This window comes from the organism of the source record quoted next, unplaced genomic scaffold (assembly GCF_019419815.1).
Source record: "Pyrus x bretschneideri cultivar Hongxiangsu unplaced genomic scaffold, Pyrus_bretschneideri_v1 Contig31, whole genome shotgun sequence".
NCBI classification, from domain to species: domain Eukaryota; kingdom Viridiplantae; phylum Streptophyta; class Magnoliopsida; order Rosales; family Rosaceae; genus Pyrus; species Pyrus x bretschneideri.
Window position 1 is genome coordinate 5,116,660 of NW_025999624.1, and position 17,546 is coordinate 5,134,205.

A 17,546-nucleotide genomic window follows, 5' to 3' on the forward strand; every position below is an offset into this window, starting at 1 on the left:
ACGGCCATAGCTTGGATCAAATGAAATTCTCAGAAATTTGTGAGGAATCCTAGAATGAATACTCACAAAAGATGAACAACATATAAGGCTTAGCCAACTAAATTCGTAAAACGGATGAACATATAAGGCTTAGGCAATTAAATCCTTTTGTGAAGATTCATCAACGATATCATTAAGGCTTAGCCAATTAAATTCGTAAAACAGAAGAATAATGCACATAAAAATCTTGAGTCTAATTTAAGAAAAATGAATTATGCTTATGACTTCCCACTGAAAATGTGTCACGCCCGAACGACTAAGTTTAAAATCCTAATACAACAACATCAAGGAAAATGGACTCGAACACAAAAATTAATGACAAAATTGAGTCGATGAATCCATTTAAGCAGAAAAGTTAAGGCATTCACCAGTGGTCCGTCTTGAACGTCGTTGTGGATTTAGCATTCCCCTTGTGGGTTCAAGCGTCACTATTAATCAGACCTCCCTGTAAAGATAAAATTTAGGAGTCATTATTTGAATAGATGCAAACCTTCCCCATTTTGACAGGAAGAATAGCAGAGTGTAACATAACGTGGCCGTGGTGGAAAGCAGCTGGACACCATTGTATAATTTCTTGACTCACTGCACATTTTATACCTAAAATTTCCACTTGATTATCTTTTAGCCTCTACCTATTCTTCTCTTCCTTAATTTGGCTTTGCCTAACCAAAGTCTTTTCACATTTAAGGACGCGTGCCTATGTTATTTCCTTCTCCACTGCATTCTCATCTTGCTCAAATTTATAAGAACATCAAACCAACAGAATCTCAACCCATAATCAATTTTACCCGCCCACAATAAATCAGAATCCTCAAGCTAACAACTTACATTTGATTTGGGAAGTAAGGTGAGTTGTGCAAATAATTTATCAGTGTCTGGTTCAGCCTATAATTCAGCAGAAAGAAACATATTATTCCCTTGCAAAGCCCAACAACTTGAGTAGAAAAGAAGCAGCTAAACAATTAAATCTAAAATTCTTAGTTTTCTTTATAAGATCAGCCACCACAACCTTCAATAATACATTGATAACCCGACAAAGAACCTTCGATGCAAGATTATACACTGGCATCTGCTGATCAGCCAGCTGATTAGTCGATGCCTCCACCTATTTTTGATACCAGAAAATCCAATTGACAATTAGTGATAAAACCTAGTAACACAAAACCTAATATGTATCAACAAAACAAAAAATACTCAACAAAACCGATCATAGCAAACCAAACTAATCCGACACAGCGAAATCCAGTCACAAAACAAAAAATACTCTGCAACCCATCAGCCAATATACAGCAAGTAGAAGCAAAGCAATTAAAATAAATAAATAAATAACCCAAATCTGCAATGATCCAAACACTTAAAATTAGGGTTTGCGAAATCCAGTCACAAAACAAAAAATACTCTGCAACCCATCAGCCAATATACAGCAAGTAGAAGCAAAGCAATTAAAATAAACAAATAAATAAATAATCTATTGTTATTGGACGTTGATCAAAAAGGTCAAAGTCAATACAATACAATACAAATGAAAACAGACTACAAAAGCCTCACCAGTCACCACGGATGCAGGAGCATCGTCTCGTTGGCACATGACCCAGGGCACCCCTGTATCTAAAGACAGCCGTGCTTGTTGCCCACTTAGGCCATCTCCGCCAGAGTTTTAGCCTTTGGTTTTTCAAGATATTAATATTTTAATGAATAATACAGGATGATATTTGCTTTCGTCTCCAACCGTGGGCCAAAGGGCCAGATGACTCGTTTTAGCCCTGTCACAAAAAACGGTCTTCAACCGATGGCCATATGGCCAAACATAATTTATTATTTAAAAACTACAACTTAAATGTTGTTTAAGTTTCATGTTGTTAAATATTTTTCTTTATGTTGTATAATTTTTATGTTGGTTAATGTTATTTAATGTTGTTTCATATTGTTTAATGTTGTTTCATGTTACTTATTTTAATTTAATATTGTATAATGACTTAGGAAGTTATAGGAAAAAAAAATTAAAAAAAAATATGAAACAAATTTTGTGAAATAGAAGTTATAAGAAAAAAAATAGAATTTAAAATAAAATGAAACAAATTTTGTGAAATATAAGTTATAGGAAAAAAAAAAAGGAATTTAAAAAAAAATATGAAACAAATTTTGTAAAATAAAAGTTATAGGAAAAAAAATAGAATTTCAAAAAAAAAATGAAAAATTGAAGTTATAGGAAAATTTTTGTAAATAAAAAATAATAATAAAACTGTAAAAAAAAAAATTCAAATCCAAATCATTCCTGTCGGTTTTACCGACAATAATACATTTATACTAAATAATATGAATGTATTCCTGTCAGTTTTAACCGATATGATTTCCATTTTTTCTGGCCAGCCCTCCAGCCCTTTGGCCCTTTCAGATTCCGTGGAACCCTCTCAGATTTCACGAGCCCTCTAGCCTAGCCCTCGGTTAAAGACGATTTTCGAGCTATTTTCGACCCTGTGGCACTCTGGACCCTTCAGTTGGAGATGACCTTAATAAGTTTGGGCGACAGCCCCGTATGCTTGATCAATGGTTCCATACTCGTTTTCAATCTGGTATAATTGAAACAACAATTAACCCATAGAAAGGTTTTGTTAAGTGCTTTTGAAAAAGGGTTTTTATTTTATTTTATTTTTATGGCTTTCAGCTTTCTTGCTTTGTGGTGATATGGTGCTTGGGATTTCATGCTTGGTCCAAGAGAATGGAGAACACTGTAGACAAACAATATATGAAAATTAGTAGGTTCACTACACAATTTAATGAAAATTCTTTGTTACAATTGGTCACACCAAGACAAAAATAAAGGAAGACTTATAATCCCATAAATTAGCAAAAATTCTACTATCCTAAATTCTTAATCCCACTTGACTTTGCTGCCCCACACCTTTGTCCCCTGTCTCCCAATGACTAAAAACACTCCCAAATCACACCAGCCAGCCATACAAAGGTGACAGAGGCAACAGTAAATTTATTAGTCATATTATATCTCAAAAAATAAACTCCTAAAAGTAATAAGAATAGAAAAAGCACTAAATTGACTGGGAAGAAAAGCTAAATTGATCTTTTGGCTTACATCCAGAACATTTGCTTGAGTTAGTTCTCATATTTTCCTTCATAATCTAACAACATATATGAAATTGAAGAGAGAGGTTGAGAAATTTTTACCTCTGGGGGTGCGTCGACTTCAAGATCGGAGGTTTGTCCTTTGGATTCGCTCGTGCACAGCTTGAATCTCGCGAGATTTTGATGGATAGTTACAGAGAGAGAGAGAGAGTCGAGAGAGAGGGAAAGACTAGGGGATGGAAACGGAAAAGTAGTCGAAGCAGAATCCACGATGATTGACGCATGGGCGCCTTTCCACTGTGCAAACCGGTGGCAATTTCGTAAATAAATCGAAATTTTCCATCCGAACGACAGATAGGGATGGAAATTTTGTAAATAAAGTGAAATTCGGTCCAAAATACGGTTCAGTTGAACAGTACAACTGAATTTCCTACTTTAGACTAAAGTAATTGGAATTGTATAATATTATAAATATCCAATAAACAAAGACTCATGGTTACTGGTGATAACTGGGCTACAGCGGCAGCCAGTGCGATGGAGGTTGGCGTTGATAAGTTGTATGCTGAGACTGATCCACTAGGAAAAGCTGATAGAATCAAAGAATTACAGGATTATATAATAGTTACAGGGGTGGTGTGAGTGGATTACAATTACCCAGCTCCACAAGTAATTTTGTTCTGGTTTTCTATATTAAGTTTGTTTCTGACTTGATATGTGAGTTATCTATCTTACATAGTGTTTTCTGACTTGTTAAAGTGGATTTGGATGCAGATGAAAGGAATGGCGGTGGCAATGATGGGAGATGGAATTAATGACTCTCCAGCTATGGTTGCAGGAGATGTTGGCATTGCAATTGGTGCTGGCACCGACATAGCTATAGAAGCTGCTTATAGTTCTGATGAAGAGCAACTTGGAAGGTGTAGTTATAGCCATTGATCTCTCTAGAAAGACCATGTCTCGAATTCAATTGAATTATGTCTGGGCCCTGGGCTACAATATCCTCAGCATTCCGGTGGCTGCTGGAGTTTTGTTCCCTTTCACTGGAATTCGATTACCACCGTGGCTTGCAGGTGCATGCCTGCTTCATCTCGAAGCGTGGTACGTTCTCTCTTGTTGCAGTCATATAAGAAGCCTTTGCATATTCAGAGCGTCTTCAATGGCAAGTCTGCATGATAGTGAATGTACGTATCTGAACTAGTTTTCAACCTCTGGTTGTTACTTCCCTTCTTCGTTATTGCTGCAATGAATTTGTACATGCAATCGTGATTAATAATTTAGAAGCATAAGACTCTAATTCTTGGACCGTTTGTGTATCATCTTTGCTTTGTTCTGTTCAGAAAAACTGATTAGCCAAGTTTAGATGATTTTCGAATCTGAAGAGTGTTCAACTAGGTAAACGTCGTTGAAAACATTTCATCCAAAAGAATGTAACTGTTATGTGTTTGGTCGCATTTGCATTTGAATCAAAATGTATGTAATCATTAAATATCAATCTTGAAATTTATGGTGTTTGTTTTGATGGTGAACTAAAGACTAAAATTCCACATTTGGGCATCTCCAGCTGTGCCCACAAAATGGACAGAACTCGTCGGCCATTGATTGCTCACTTGCAATTTTCAACTGGGTTGGTAAACCACCTTCAAGTCGTGGCCTTGAATCTCTCTTACATCGCAGTCACCATTCCTCCTCACCTACCTACACTATCAGCAAAAAAAATGAATGGTGTGTGTTTGATATGTTAAAAAATCTAAGTCTCCTCACCTTGAAATAGAAGCCGGGCAAGTCTAAGTCATTCACAAGTCTTAGTAACACCAACTTGTTTCCCTATTTATGTGAATGTAATGAGTTCTAGTGAATGTATCGAGTTCTAGTTTTCGATCGAATTTACACCAAGACAATTAAGGAGAGAAGTCGTTTCCTACTATCAAAAATGTTGTCGATGATACACTGCTTGTGTTATATCTATATGATGATTATGGCTAATTACTTAACTGCAGGTGCATTAGCAATAGTTCATACCAACTTCAGCACAGATCAGTCTGCGCTTCTTGCTCTCAAGGCTCACATCACTAGTGACCCTCAAAACATCTTGACCGCCAACTGGTCCTCTGCCTCCAATTCCAACATTTGCAACTGGGTTGGCGTTACCTGCGGTGCTCGCCACCACAGAGTTACGGCCTTAAATCTCTCGTACATGGGTCTTGCCGGAGTTATTCCTCCGCATCTTGGCAACCTCTCATTTCTTGTTGACTTGGGCCTTCAAAATAATAATTTTCATGGTCCCCTGCCCCAAGAACTGTCTCGTTTGCGCCGGTTGAAGGCGATTAACTTTGGAAACAATAACTTTATGGGAACCATTCCTTCGTGGTTTGGGTCCTTTGCTAAACTTCAAACCATCATATTGTATGGTAATGGCTTCTCTGGTTTCATACCCGCTTCTATCTTCAACTTATCTGCACTCGAAAACATTTACCTGATGAGGAACCAACTATCGGGTACGTACATACCACCATTACCAACCACCTAGGAATATAAATTAATGTTGCTTGCTTCATCATTATATTTTAACATCTTTGTTTCATTTTAACCTCTATATATAAGATGTATAACAATCATCTCGTTTGTTTTATTTTTTCCTTCTTTTTTGTTGGAATGCATGCACATATTTAACAGGTAGCATACCCAGAGAAATAGGCAACTTAACAATGGTGAAGGGCATATACCTTGACGACAACAAGTTCGAAGGTATACTACATGACTTAGGTTTTATTACATCTATACATACATGGCCTTCTTAGCAGGGATCTTGTTCCACTTTAGCGAAAAATGAGATGTGGACTATTGTAGGATCGTATATTTACTGTGTAAGGCCCTCATATTTGGGAGCCAAAAAGAGGTCCTATATAGTGAGTACATGGTCCTTATGATGTTCTCCCTCTTTTGCTACAGTACAACGGGATTTCTACTAATAAGCTGCTCCTATGTCTATACATGATTTTAATATATATATACGGATTGATTTTATAGAACTTCCGAACGAGATAGGCAGTTTAGGTCAGCTGGAGGAGTTGTTTGTGCCGTACAATGCCCTAAAAGGCTCTGCTTTTGTGCTTGTCCTCAACATATCTTCTTTGACTACTTTGACTCTATTCTGGAACAACATGAGTGGTAGTCTTCCAGACAATATATGTGAGCATCTTTTGAGTATTCGACAAATTAATTTGGGTCAAAACAAGTTTGACGGTCATATTCCCTCCAAACTTTGGCAATGCAAAGATCTTCGTTATTTGTCATTAGTGTATAACAATTTCCGTGGAAGCATACCCAAAAGTCTTGGCAATTTGACCTACTTAAGCCAGATTTTTCTTGATGACAATAATTTAGAAGGTAATAAATTTAGGGGCATTTTACAATCATTTCGTTTTTAGTTTTTAGTTAAACTGAGGTTACAAAGTTAATGCAAACGTGTTGAAATTATGACAGGTACAATACCGGATGAGATTGGTGATCTTTCACAATTAGAGGTTTTGCAACTGAGTGTTAATAATCTCAATGGCGTCACCCCATCCAAACTCTTCAATAACTCCATGATAAGAATAATATCGCTTGCTTTGAATCAGCTCTCAGGTGGCCTCCCAGCAAACATAGGTCTTAATGTTCCAAACCTAGTATTCCTTTCTATGTCCACCAATAACCTCGTGGCCGGGCCACTCCCTAACTTCTCCAATGCTTCCAAGCTCAGGGTCCTAGACATGGACACAAACTCATTTACCGGGTTTCTTCCCATCACACTCTGTTCCTTGAAAAACCTCGAGATTCTTTTCTTGTTCTGGAATCATTTGACGATTGATGCTTCTACTCTCTCTTGCTTGTTTAATCTTAGAAATTTGACAAAATTAGACTTGGGAGGTAATCCATTAAACACCACGATTCCAGCTTTTCGTGGGAATCTCTCTACGCCACTCACATATTTTGATTTAAGCATTTCCAACATCAGGGGTAACATTCCCGTTGATATTGCCAACTTGAGCAGCTTGATAGAACTACACCTGGAAATCAATCAGTTGAGTGGAGCAATTCCAACTTCAATACAGAGGCTAAAAAATCTCCAAGGTTTGTTTCTGTATGATAATGAACTGCAAGGACATATCCCGTATGAACTCTGTCAACTAAAAAACCTAGCCGTGTTAGGTTTGGGTCGTAATCAGCTTTCTGGTTCTATTCCTTCCTGCTTGGGTACTTTGTCAGTAGCTCTAAGAAATCTATCGTTACAATCCAATTTGCTAACTTCAAAAATACCATCTTCCTTGTGGGAACTCAAGTCTATACTGCACCTAAACTTGTCATCCAATTCTCTAGTTGGACCACTCTCAGAAGACATCGGAAGGTTGAAAGATGTGGTGGATATAGATTTATCAAATAACCACTTCTCCGGAAACATTCCCGGTAGCATTGGTGGTCTTCAAAATATGATTAATTTGTCCTTGGCAAACAATTATTTAGAAGGCCCTATTCCCAGTTCATTTAAAACCTTGCTAAGCCTAGAATTCTTGGATTTGTCCAAAAACAATCTATCTGGAGAGATCCCAAAGTCATTGGAAGCACTCTTGTATCTCAAGCATTTGAATTTGTCTTTCAACAAACTCCAAGGAGAAATTCCAACAGGCGGGCCTTTCAAAAACTTCTCTGCTGATTCATTTGTATCAAACGGTGCACTCTGCGGTGCTTCCCGACTCCATGTTCCCTTGTGCAAAAATAGAACAAAAGTTAAGCCGAATTGGAGGAAAGCTAAATATATCATCTCAGGGATCATACCAATAATACTCCTAGCGGCCGCTGCATTGATTCTGATACTATGCAAGAAAAGGAATGTCCAAGTTGTTAGAGAAACTGCCTCGCTACATCAAGTTCTTCTGAGAAGAGTTTCGCGCCTAGAACTTGTAAGGGCAACAAATGGATTTCATGAGAGTAACTTACTAGGCACGGGGGGTTTTGGCTCAGTATACAGAGGAACACTTTCAGACGGGATAGATATTGCCATCAAGGTTTTCAATTTACAGCTAGAAGGGGCATTCAAGAGTTTTGATAAGGAATGTGAAATGCTAAGCAATATCCGTCATCGGAATCTTATTAAAATCATAAGTTGCTGTGATGAACTTGATTTCAAAGCCCTGATACTTCAATTGATGCCTAATGGAAGCCTCGAAAACTGGTTGTATTCTCCAAACCGCTCCATGAATATCCTGCAGAGGTTAGACATAATGAAAGATGTTGCATTTGCACTAGAATATCTTCATCACGGTTACTCGATACCTATTGTTCATTGTGATGTGAAACCAAGCAATATACTACTAGATGAAGATATGGTTGCACATGTTGCTGATTTTGGCATTGCAAGACTCATCAGCAGTGGAGATTCGATGACAGAAACCATGACCCTAGCCACAGTTGGATATATGGCTCCAGGTGATGTATTTTCTCAATTTTGTATATGCTGGCCTTATTAGGAGTTATAATTTTCTTTTTATAATGTATAACTAAATTCACGTACAAATTTTGCAGAGTACGGGATGGAAGGAAGCGTTTCGACTAGAGGGGATGTGTATAGTTTTGGTATTGTGCTCATGGAGACATTCACAAAACGGAAGCCAACAGACGAGATGTTTGTTGCGGAAATGGATTTAAAGCAATGGATTGCAGATTCATTATTTCCAGATGCTGCAATAGGTGAAGTTGTGGATGCCAATATACTTGGGGCGGAGGAAAATGGTGATTTCGTGAGCAAAAGGGATTGCTTATTATCCGTTATGAGATTAGCAAAAGGGATTGCTTATTATTGCCGGGAGAGAGGATTAACATGAAAGATGCCGCAATCACACTCACCAAAATCAAGACCAAGTATTTGAAGGACTGTGGAGGAATGAAATCTTAGTTCTTTTTGTTCTCTACATTTTCGGATCCATTGTCTTATTGTTGTTCTCAATCTGCAAAGACTACATTATCTTCTCATAGTGACGGATATGAGAATATGACGATATTCCTAAAATTGATATGTCGTACCTGGATTTGTCAATGCAATGAGACCAGTAGTACCAAAATTGCAAGTCCAATTATTCTTCCCATATTTGGTAGTAAAGCATTCAGTTTCTACCGCCAACCAAATCCATTTCAAAAAATTTACACTTCCAGCTCAAGAACGCTTGTCATGGGAACACAAGGTTATTTCAGTCAAAATATTAGGAAGTTATTCCAGCTGAAGGCAGTTAGGCTACTCCTCCAGGTAGTTCAATAAACTTACTGGTAAGTTGGGTTTTTTGTCTGCTTTACCAATTTGTGCTCATCTCTTTAACAAAAGGAACGAAGTTACTCCATTTTCAGCCCTAAAGATCTTATCATTCATTCTGAAATACGTAAACGATCTTACTGCTTCGGCCTAGGAATGGTAACAGTTAGCATGTATTTGCCATAAACCAAATTGCAAGAGAAAAGCAAACGCGTGAATACACAAGACAGAATGGGCAAAAGAAAAAGTGGTTAACTATTAAATGCTATCAGAAGCCATGTGTTTCTAGTTATATGACATTTCCAAAAATCCAATACATGTCTAACAGAAATAAATGGTACCTGAAATTTTCTTTTGTTATTGAACAAATGATGAATTTACCCTGTCAAATTGTTCCATTGGTATTTCTCCCGATCAAATGTACCCTTTTCTTTGAAACAGTCCATATCTGGTGCAAATCGAATCATGTTAGATTACATTGGAATTGTATAATATTTTAAATATACAATAAACAAAGCATAAGGCCAAACATTTTATAGAAGAAAGCCATCAGCAAGCCACCACTACCACCACCCAACGTTGCAAATCAACAGACCCTGGCAATCCAAAATAGTAAGAACCTGATATACAGTACAGTGATGCAATTCTATATTTGTTTTCTATTAATAATTGTATTCCAAATTTCAATAAAACAGAAAATGATTATTGATGAACTTGTCATATGTTTCTTCTTTATTATCGGCAAGACAACCCAATTAAAACTAAAGATTTACCTCATAATGCATTATAAAATACTAAAAGAAACCTATAAAGCTGATCAATAGTACCCAATATTTGTGATACTAAAAAAGCTCATATTGGCCCGTTCCAAGCCCATGTTGAACCCAGAGACCCTGCACAACCTGCCTGTGCCAGGCACAGCTGCATGGTCTAGTCCTACCTAACTTAAAAGCTTGAATTATGCAAAAAACATCTAAAGTAAGTCCAAAATAAGTGCCAACAAAGCAACAACCTAAGGAAGCATTATTTATCAACAGGCCTCGTACCTGTTGGGAGTAAATCCTTCTGGGCTACAAAGACAGGATGCCGGGTTATATTTATCCATCATTTCTAGGTAGCTGCAATAAGATATTTAGTATGTGAACTTGGTAGAAAAGATACATTTGAAATCAAGCGGATGTCTAAGAAACCCTAATTATTAGGTTGGACAATGAACAAAATTCCAGTCAGAACCTTAAAACTTAGAATCTTACAGAACATACAAAGTAGCTACATGACGAGACAAAAGTGAAGCAACAAGATCATAACCATCTCTAATAGCGGTGTTGTAGTATCCTGCTGTAAGTTCAGCAGGGTGTGCTATCGCCTGATACCACCAATATATTCCACCAATTTTAGATGGCAATATAATTGAAGTTTGCTTGTTTTCTTGATATTTCTTCAGAATGTTAGCTGCCTTTGCAAGAATATCATCTGCATGATGGAGCAACCTACCACCATACCATTCCTACAACAAGTCAAGCCACTATCAGATCTCCTAAGCTCCACAGTGTTTTCCAATAAGTTTAATCATGTTATGCCAAGTATTGCATGATAAAGAACCATAATATAATATAATTTTCCACTTATACTCCATAAGTGTCCTTAGTTTACTAACCAGTACATCCTATGATGTTTTTTTTTTTTCTCTAGAAGACAAGCATCAATGCATTTTCATTCTTAAACAAATTGCATTAATTTAGTGCAGTTTCTTAAAAACACATTCCCTTGTCATGACTTCATATTAAATCATTAAAACGTATCTACTTTTTAATCATGTTGCATAAGAGTAGTTAAGACTTAAGTAGTGAACAGTCTGCAAGTACAACCCCTAAAAGCAAATAGAGTTATTTATAAGAAAAGTTCCAGCAAAGATCGAAACTATATATTGCAGGCCAATGTTGTTTACATGCACCTACACAGAAATGTGGCATGGCTAAAGAAACACAACTTCAATTCAGCGTTTGCATTTTATTCTAAGTGGTAGTTTGAGGATGAAATGTGCATGAACAGAATGATAAAAGCAATTATGTCATGCAAGTTACACTAGGCTTTAGCTATGCAGAAATTTTTCTTGGGATATAATTAAGCAAGCTGCTTTCATACAAGGAAAAAAACACCCATAATCAGAAAGAAAGCTTTCCTCTCCCTCTCCAAAGAAAGGAACTTCAGATGGGAGACTGTTGTAACAGCCAGCCTTTTGTGGTCCCTTCTCTTCCCACTGAGGTTTTCCTTCCTTGCGTGCAGCCATCTTTAGGTCACCCATCCTACAAGGAAGAAGATTGTAAATAGTAAAAATTCAATAGCAACCAAATTTCCGTAAGAGGAATGAAAGATTTTTAACATACATGTACTTGTCATAGCACTGGAATTCACCGGTTCCAGGAAACTTCCATCTACCAAGGATGTGCAGGATATCTGTGTGAGCAATGTAACAATGTTGCATAAGAAATCATTGGACTAGCTTCATATTCTAGTTCTAGTGTAACTGTAACATACTTAAATTCACCAGAAGGACCAAGACCAACACTAATTTCTTCTATCACAGTTCCAATTAAGGATTCAAATTTCTTAGCAAAACTTGACAAGAAATCTTCATAACATTGGAGTGCAGTCTGGCCGCAAAAGAGAGCAACATGGTCAACTCCGAGTGTAAGATAATCATCATTGGAAAATCCATTTTGATCCCGATAATATATATGCTTATTCTGATCACCAATCTGGGAGGAAAAAAAACAGAAGAGGTCAACTTCTTTATCTAAATTCAGGATTCAAACTGATGGGCACGTAATGAAGGCTAAACTTTCGTTTTTTTGTCACATCCCTTTGCAAAGATAAACTTTTTATGCACATCAAAGCTAAAATCAAGTATGCTAATGGGGAACACAGTTCCATAGCATGTTGCAGAGCAGGAAACTGAAGAAACGTTGATATTATCTCTAGTCATCCAAATGGGTTATGTTTCTTAAAGTATAACCGGGTAAATTAAGCGTTCCAATACATCCATGTGCATTGTACCAGACTAATAACTTCAAATGGGATTTCAAAATATCAAAGAAGATAAACCTCTATGATCCAAAGTGGAAAAGTTACACCCCCTTTCTGCTAGAAGAAGAGTTAACATTTGAGTGAAAAGACAAGGCAACATGCAACTACAAAAAACCTAACCTGAGTCAGAAATCAGTTTGAAAAGCTCTTCATATAGAGAACAATCATATGCAAGAGGAGAGAAACGCTCTACGATTCCCCACCAAACCTCAACTGCAATTCCGTGGACACCTGCCAACTTAAGTGCTTTTAGAGCTACAGTAAGGCCTTGATTCTGAAACAACAGTAAATCCAGCAACATATAAGGAGTTTCTGTCTCACTTGAAAGGAAACTAAATTAAAAAAATTAATTTAGAAACATTTTGAGACATACATTTATATAACTTGAATTGGGAATAGACCAAAATAGTTAGCTGCAACCTTGTAGCTAATCATACTCCGTCATTTAAAAGAGTATAACAACTAAATTAAGAATGAAAATGCATCATAGCCTCATCAACAAAAAGTCATAATAAAACTTACTTCCTAATCCTTGGACGCCCCCGTACCATCATTGCAGAAGGCATCGATAGGCATCATCACATATATGGGAATTCTCTTATCTCGGGAAGATGGCAATATCGAGCACCTCGAATTCTATCGTGCATCCATGCTGCAAGCAACAAATCATCTAATTATCACACATACACATTTATACGATCCAATTTGAACATTCAAAAGCAATAAACTAGCTCAGAAACTTCTTGTCAAATCGATTAAAAGCATTCGTGTCTAAATTTCATTGTTTTGAATTTAACAACAACCCAACTGAACCTAGTTAAGTATTAACTTCAGTAAACTCTGCAGAAGCTAAAAAAATTTATAAATTTTCCTGCGTTTTCTTGGGAACCAAACAGACTGTGCAACTGAAAAGAAAACGAAAAAAAAAAACCGTAATTGTGTGAGATAAACCTGAGAATATTGTTTCCGGCAAGGGATGTGCTACAACGAGTGAAGAGGCCTTTTTTAAAGACGGAAGGGTCGAAACGTTTCGGGGAGGTTTCTGCGGTCGGGCTTATCGAAGAAACTGATTTCTCTGAAGCAGAAGAAGCTCCTCCTCGCTGTTGTGCATTTGCAGAGGACTGCCATTGTCCGCCATTGCCATCGATCACAAAGAATCTCTCAGCAATAGAGAAGCAAATCCCAATGTTTGTAATTTTCATTTGCAGCTGAAATGTACTGAGTGACTCTTGTGTGTTGTGGTATTTTTGGATATCTGTTTAGATTTGTGGCCTTTTGACACACTAATTTCTACTTCACACCCATCACTTATTAATTTATGTTATTTAAGTGTTTCAATTGATCGACAACCGGGAAATAATAAAGATGTGTGAAAGGTAAAAATGAGTGTGTGGATACCACCACCCAAAAGTTATCTTTGTATGTATTTTTTATTTGTCAAAAGATATTTGTATTAGGATAATATCAGGTAACTAAATTTTAAACCAAATTTGCAAATGTGCTACAAATAAAAAATAAACATTTTGATTTGACTCTTATTTTTCAAATATTGAGTTACGAATCAACTAGCCTTTCAGATTCCATGCTTGTTAGTAAACATGAAAAAAGTCGAGAACCAGGTGAAAGCTTGCGTTGGTTCTCCCCCATAAACCTAATGGAAGTTTGCTCCCATTGCTTGGGAACCTCCTAATATTCGTTGGATATAAGCTTAATGTTGACAGTTCAAGATTGGTGAGGGTGAAGTTCTCTGCCAATTTGGGACAAGGAGATTTTATTGACAGAGGTGTTTGATGTTACTTTGTTCTAGCAAAATCTGGTTGATAGCTATTATGCTCTTGATACTTGATACAATTGTGAGCAAATGCAAAACATTGATGAGTTAATTGGTTAGATGTGAGTTGAGCTTAAGCATGAAGCATGTTTTCAGGGAGAAGAATTGTGTTGCTCGTCAGTTGCCGGAGTTTTAATATGGATCTCAGTAGCTTTGTCTTTAATAACCCCCCATGCGTCCTACTTGGGTTGGATCAACTCTTGTAGATGATTTTCTTGGTGTTGCTATGCTACATTTTGCTTGTACAGATGTTTGACGTTAGGGAATGGAGCTAAGATTAAAATGGAATGACACCAAAATACAATTGAAAAGTAGAGAGTTGGAAGATAAAACTGGAACAACTGATCGATTTCCTTCTTATAAGAACAAGCAAAGTGCAAAATTTGAAGTTTGATCTATTTCCTTCTTTTGTTACTTCTTACTCGTAGTAACCAAAAACAAAAAAAAAAAAAACCACTTCCTCATTTGACACACACAAAAGCTAAATTCTCAACGTGTATGTGGTCATCAACAACTCATTATGTAAACCCATATGTAAATCTAACACCCTTGTATATGTAATCTCAAACTAAGACGTTTGATCCTTCCCCAACTTTCTTAGTAGCTAAACGAAACCTTTCAGATGCCTTTTTGCAATTTAGCTTTTATACCAAAACCAGACCTTTTCTGGTGTATCAGGTAATGTCACCTAACCATTCCCATCCAAATGAAATTCATAACAGAGTGCAAAAGAAAATTGAGCATTTGTTACATAATGAGTTGCTGGATTGTTCCTTGTACTTTTCTCGTACCCAAGAAATGCAAGGACAAGAAAGGCAGTATATGCAACCGCATCAAACAGACCATAAGCAAGCACAGCTGGCACCCCAAGTTTTGCAAGTTTTGATCTCATTTCAGCGGAATTTGCCTGACAAAAAATGTCAAATTATGAAGAGGATTATGAAGAGGAAAATCCAGTTTATACGACTAGGAGGTTCATATTCTTACACATACAAGAAAATAAAAATTCACTCAAAAAGAGAAGTAATATTAGCAAAAATGTTGGAAACTTGTATATTCATGTGAAAGCAAAGGGAAACACTAGAAAAAGTAGGGCAAAAGCAGCCTATTAACAAAATTCTGGAGATTAACATCCCAAGGGCTGCATAGAGCTCCCACGCAACGACTTTGTTGAACGAACTCTTTGATATTCCAAATTGATTTCTTGGTACAACTTACACTTTCTACAAACACTAACTACTTCTATATATACTTGGTCAATCGTCTATTCCTAAACATTCGGTTTGACATGAAAATCGTCTCTATGCATACATGTATCGTTAAGTTCACCCATTATTCATACAATATATCACCACATTCAACTCACAACGACAACTAATTAATCTTGCATTCACCAATGTGTTAGGCTTTACGGAAATACAACATCGGAGACTATGAAAACTTGTAAATGCAACTGAAGGAACACTTGAGTGAAACTGAGACTAAGTAGTGGGTTTTGTGGAGAAATGGAAATGCAAAGAGCTGCAGGAGGAGGAGGATGAAATTGACAAATTCTTTGGGGAGGAATCTGCTTTTGTGTCTGCTTTTTTCAGTTGTTTTTGTTCTGAAAATCCATATGGATATGGACCATCTAATTCGCCATTTGGCCCTGAATACCGAAAACCATTCCAAAATTTTGATCATCACACCAAGCTCTTCCTCAAATTCAATTACGCACTGTAGTTTGTCGACGTATTACTTTTTTCACATAAAATACATGATTAACTTGAGATATAATTGCATCAAAGAAGCCAGACTAAATAGGTCAGAACCCTAGTTGTAGTAATTGCAAAAGCTTTTGCAGTGCACCAAGAAAAGTAGGAAAATGTTTTTTATACCCTCAATTTCTTACTATGTATTGATTTTCTTTAGATTTATTTATTCCATCCTAGAACTTAAGCAAAGCAAACAAAATATTGTTGATTCGTATAATTAATAGACAAATGGAACGGGATGCAATATTAGAAGGGGTGATGTTTGATATTGATTCTTTAGCTATGCATTTTGATTTTTATAAGTTTAGGTTCGTTCTTCCGAGAAGGTTATTTTGCTGCTCACGTGGTGGCTTCGTTTGCTACCAAGCATGGTGGTGAGTTTCTTTAGGATGAGATAGGCCTGTTTTTTATAGTATTCTTAGAGTTGATGCAAACCTTGTCATTCCGCTTTAATAAATTTCCAACTTTTCAACAAAAAAAAAAAAAAAAATCATCTTTTTAGTCAAAAAAAAAAAAAAAAGGAAACAAGAAAACAAAATAATAAATCAAAACAAATTAGAGAACTTTAACGAAAAGCTACCGGTACTGTTTACTTTAATAAAGAACCACATTTTTACACTAAAAAAGTTAATCCTAGTACTATTCATTTTAACCTTAATTTTATCTTTATCATTAAAACTCAAAAATTTCAAATCATTTTCATTAATTTCCTAACAAGTTAAGGAGTAAATAAATATTGATAATAAACGAATATTTATCCATTCAATAGAAAATGATAGAAAGTACACCAATTAATTAGTAAATAGTACAGGGCAAAAAAACAAAAAATAGAATGAAGTCCTAATTAATAAAGAATTATGTATATCTTTTCTTGAGAACGGGAAATGAAGTGGATTGATATAGAGAGCCAAAGCAACCCAGACAGACAGCCCGCTCAAAACAACCCAACCGGCATTCAAACCCGAAGCAGACGATTCATCGCTTGATGGACCGTGGGCAGCACTATCCGGTGACAGACTTGCCGGCGCCGGAATCGGTGGGCTACCGCTTCGAAGGAATGCCCACTGGTAACGAGGGGTCGTTGCAATCTCAGGACCCTCTGCAACTGGCGAAGCACCGACTGGACTTTTCTTAGGAGCGCTCACTGGAGTTTTGGCCGGAGAGGCAACGGTGATTGAGCCGGTGGAGACACACTCTTGGATGGGCTTTTCGCTGGAGAAACCGATGTGGGAGGGGACGCCGGAGAGACGGTGGGTGGGGTCGCCGCCGAAGGAGTTGGGGTCAGCGGGGAAGTTGGCGGAGAGGTCTTGGGAGAAGGCGAAGGCGGCGACTGAGTCGGAGGGCTCAGAGGGGATGCCGGATGAGTTGCAGGAGAGGTGGTCGGAGAAGAAGCAGGAGAGGGTTGCGGAGGCGGCGGCTTTGTGGGGCTGTTGGTGGGTTAGAAATTATACAAAAGATACCTAAGTAAGTT

General features: G+C 37.1%; 1 protein-coding gene, 1 long non-coding RNA gene and 1 pseudogene across 4 annotated transcripts; 1 reads left to right on the top strand and 2 right to left on the bottom strand.

The window, feature by feature from the left end:
* Positions 1 to 231: 231 nt before the first annotated feature.
* Positions 232 to 1,697, bottom strand: LOC108868303. The gene is made up of 4 exons (XR_001954426.2): positions 1,588 to 1,697; positions 1,049 to 1,144; positions 868 to 924; positions 232 to 484 (listed from the first exon to the last, which is right to left on the bottom strand). It is a non-coding gene; the product is annotated as an uncharacterized LOC108868303 (long non-coding RNA).
* A 1,024-nt stretch (positions 1,698 to 2,721) lies between these two features.
* Positions 2,722 to 9,230, top strand: LOC103965424 (receptor kinase-like protein Xa21). Of its 3 annotated transcripts, XM_048590281.1 has the most exons (7): positions 2,722 to 3,786; positions 3,892 to 4,301; positions 5,118 to 5,615; positions 5,794 to 5,865; positions 6,148 to 6,507; positions 6,604 to 8,586; positions 8,683 to 9,230. In XM_048590281.1, exons 2-7 carry the CDS (start codon positions 4,019 to 4,021, stop codon positions 8,979 to 8,981), a joined length of 3,495 nt encoding a protein of 1,164 aa, XP_048446238.1. In that variant the 5' UTR covers positions 2,722 to 3,786; positions 3,892 to 4,018; the 3' UTR covers positions 8,982 to 9,230. The 3 variants fall into 3 exon arrangements, with proteins under 3 accessions (XP_048446238.1, XP_048446240.1, XP_048446239.1); XM_048590283.1 differs by lacking the exon at positions 6,148 to 6,507 and having other exon boundaries at positions 2,726 to 3,786; XM_048590282.1 differs by lacking the exons at positions 2,722 to 3,786; positions 3,892 to 4,301 and adding an exon at positions 4,682 to 4,842.
* LOC103962116 lies at positions 9,139 to 13,775 on the bottom strand (annotated as a pseudogene).
* Between the last annotated feature and the right edge of the window lie 3,771 nt (positions 13,776 to 17,546).

What these genes read in the sequence shown, in the direction of transcription:
- LOC103965424 (XM_048590281.1), top strand. Translation starts at nt 4,019, where the DNA reads ATGAAGAGCAACTTGGAAGGTGTAGTTATAGCCATTGATCTCTCTAGA. An exon ending in AAGTCTGCATGATAGTGAAT is followed by an intron (nt 4,302 to 5,117) that starts GTACGTATCTGA and finishes ACTTAACTGCAG; the next exon opens with GTGCATTAGCAATAGTTCAT. An exon ending in TGATGACAATAATTTAGAAG is followed by an intron (nt 6,508 to 6,603) that starts GTAATAAATTTA and finishes AAATTATGACAG; the next exon opens with GTACAATACCGGATGAGATT.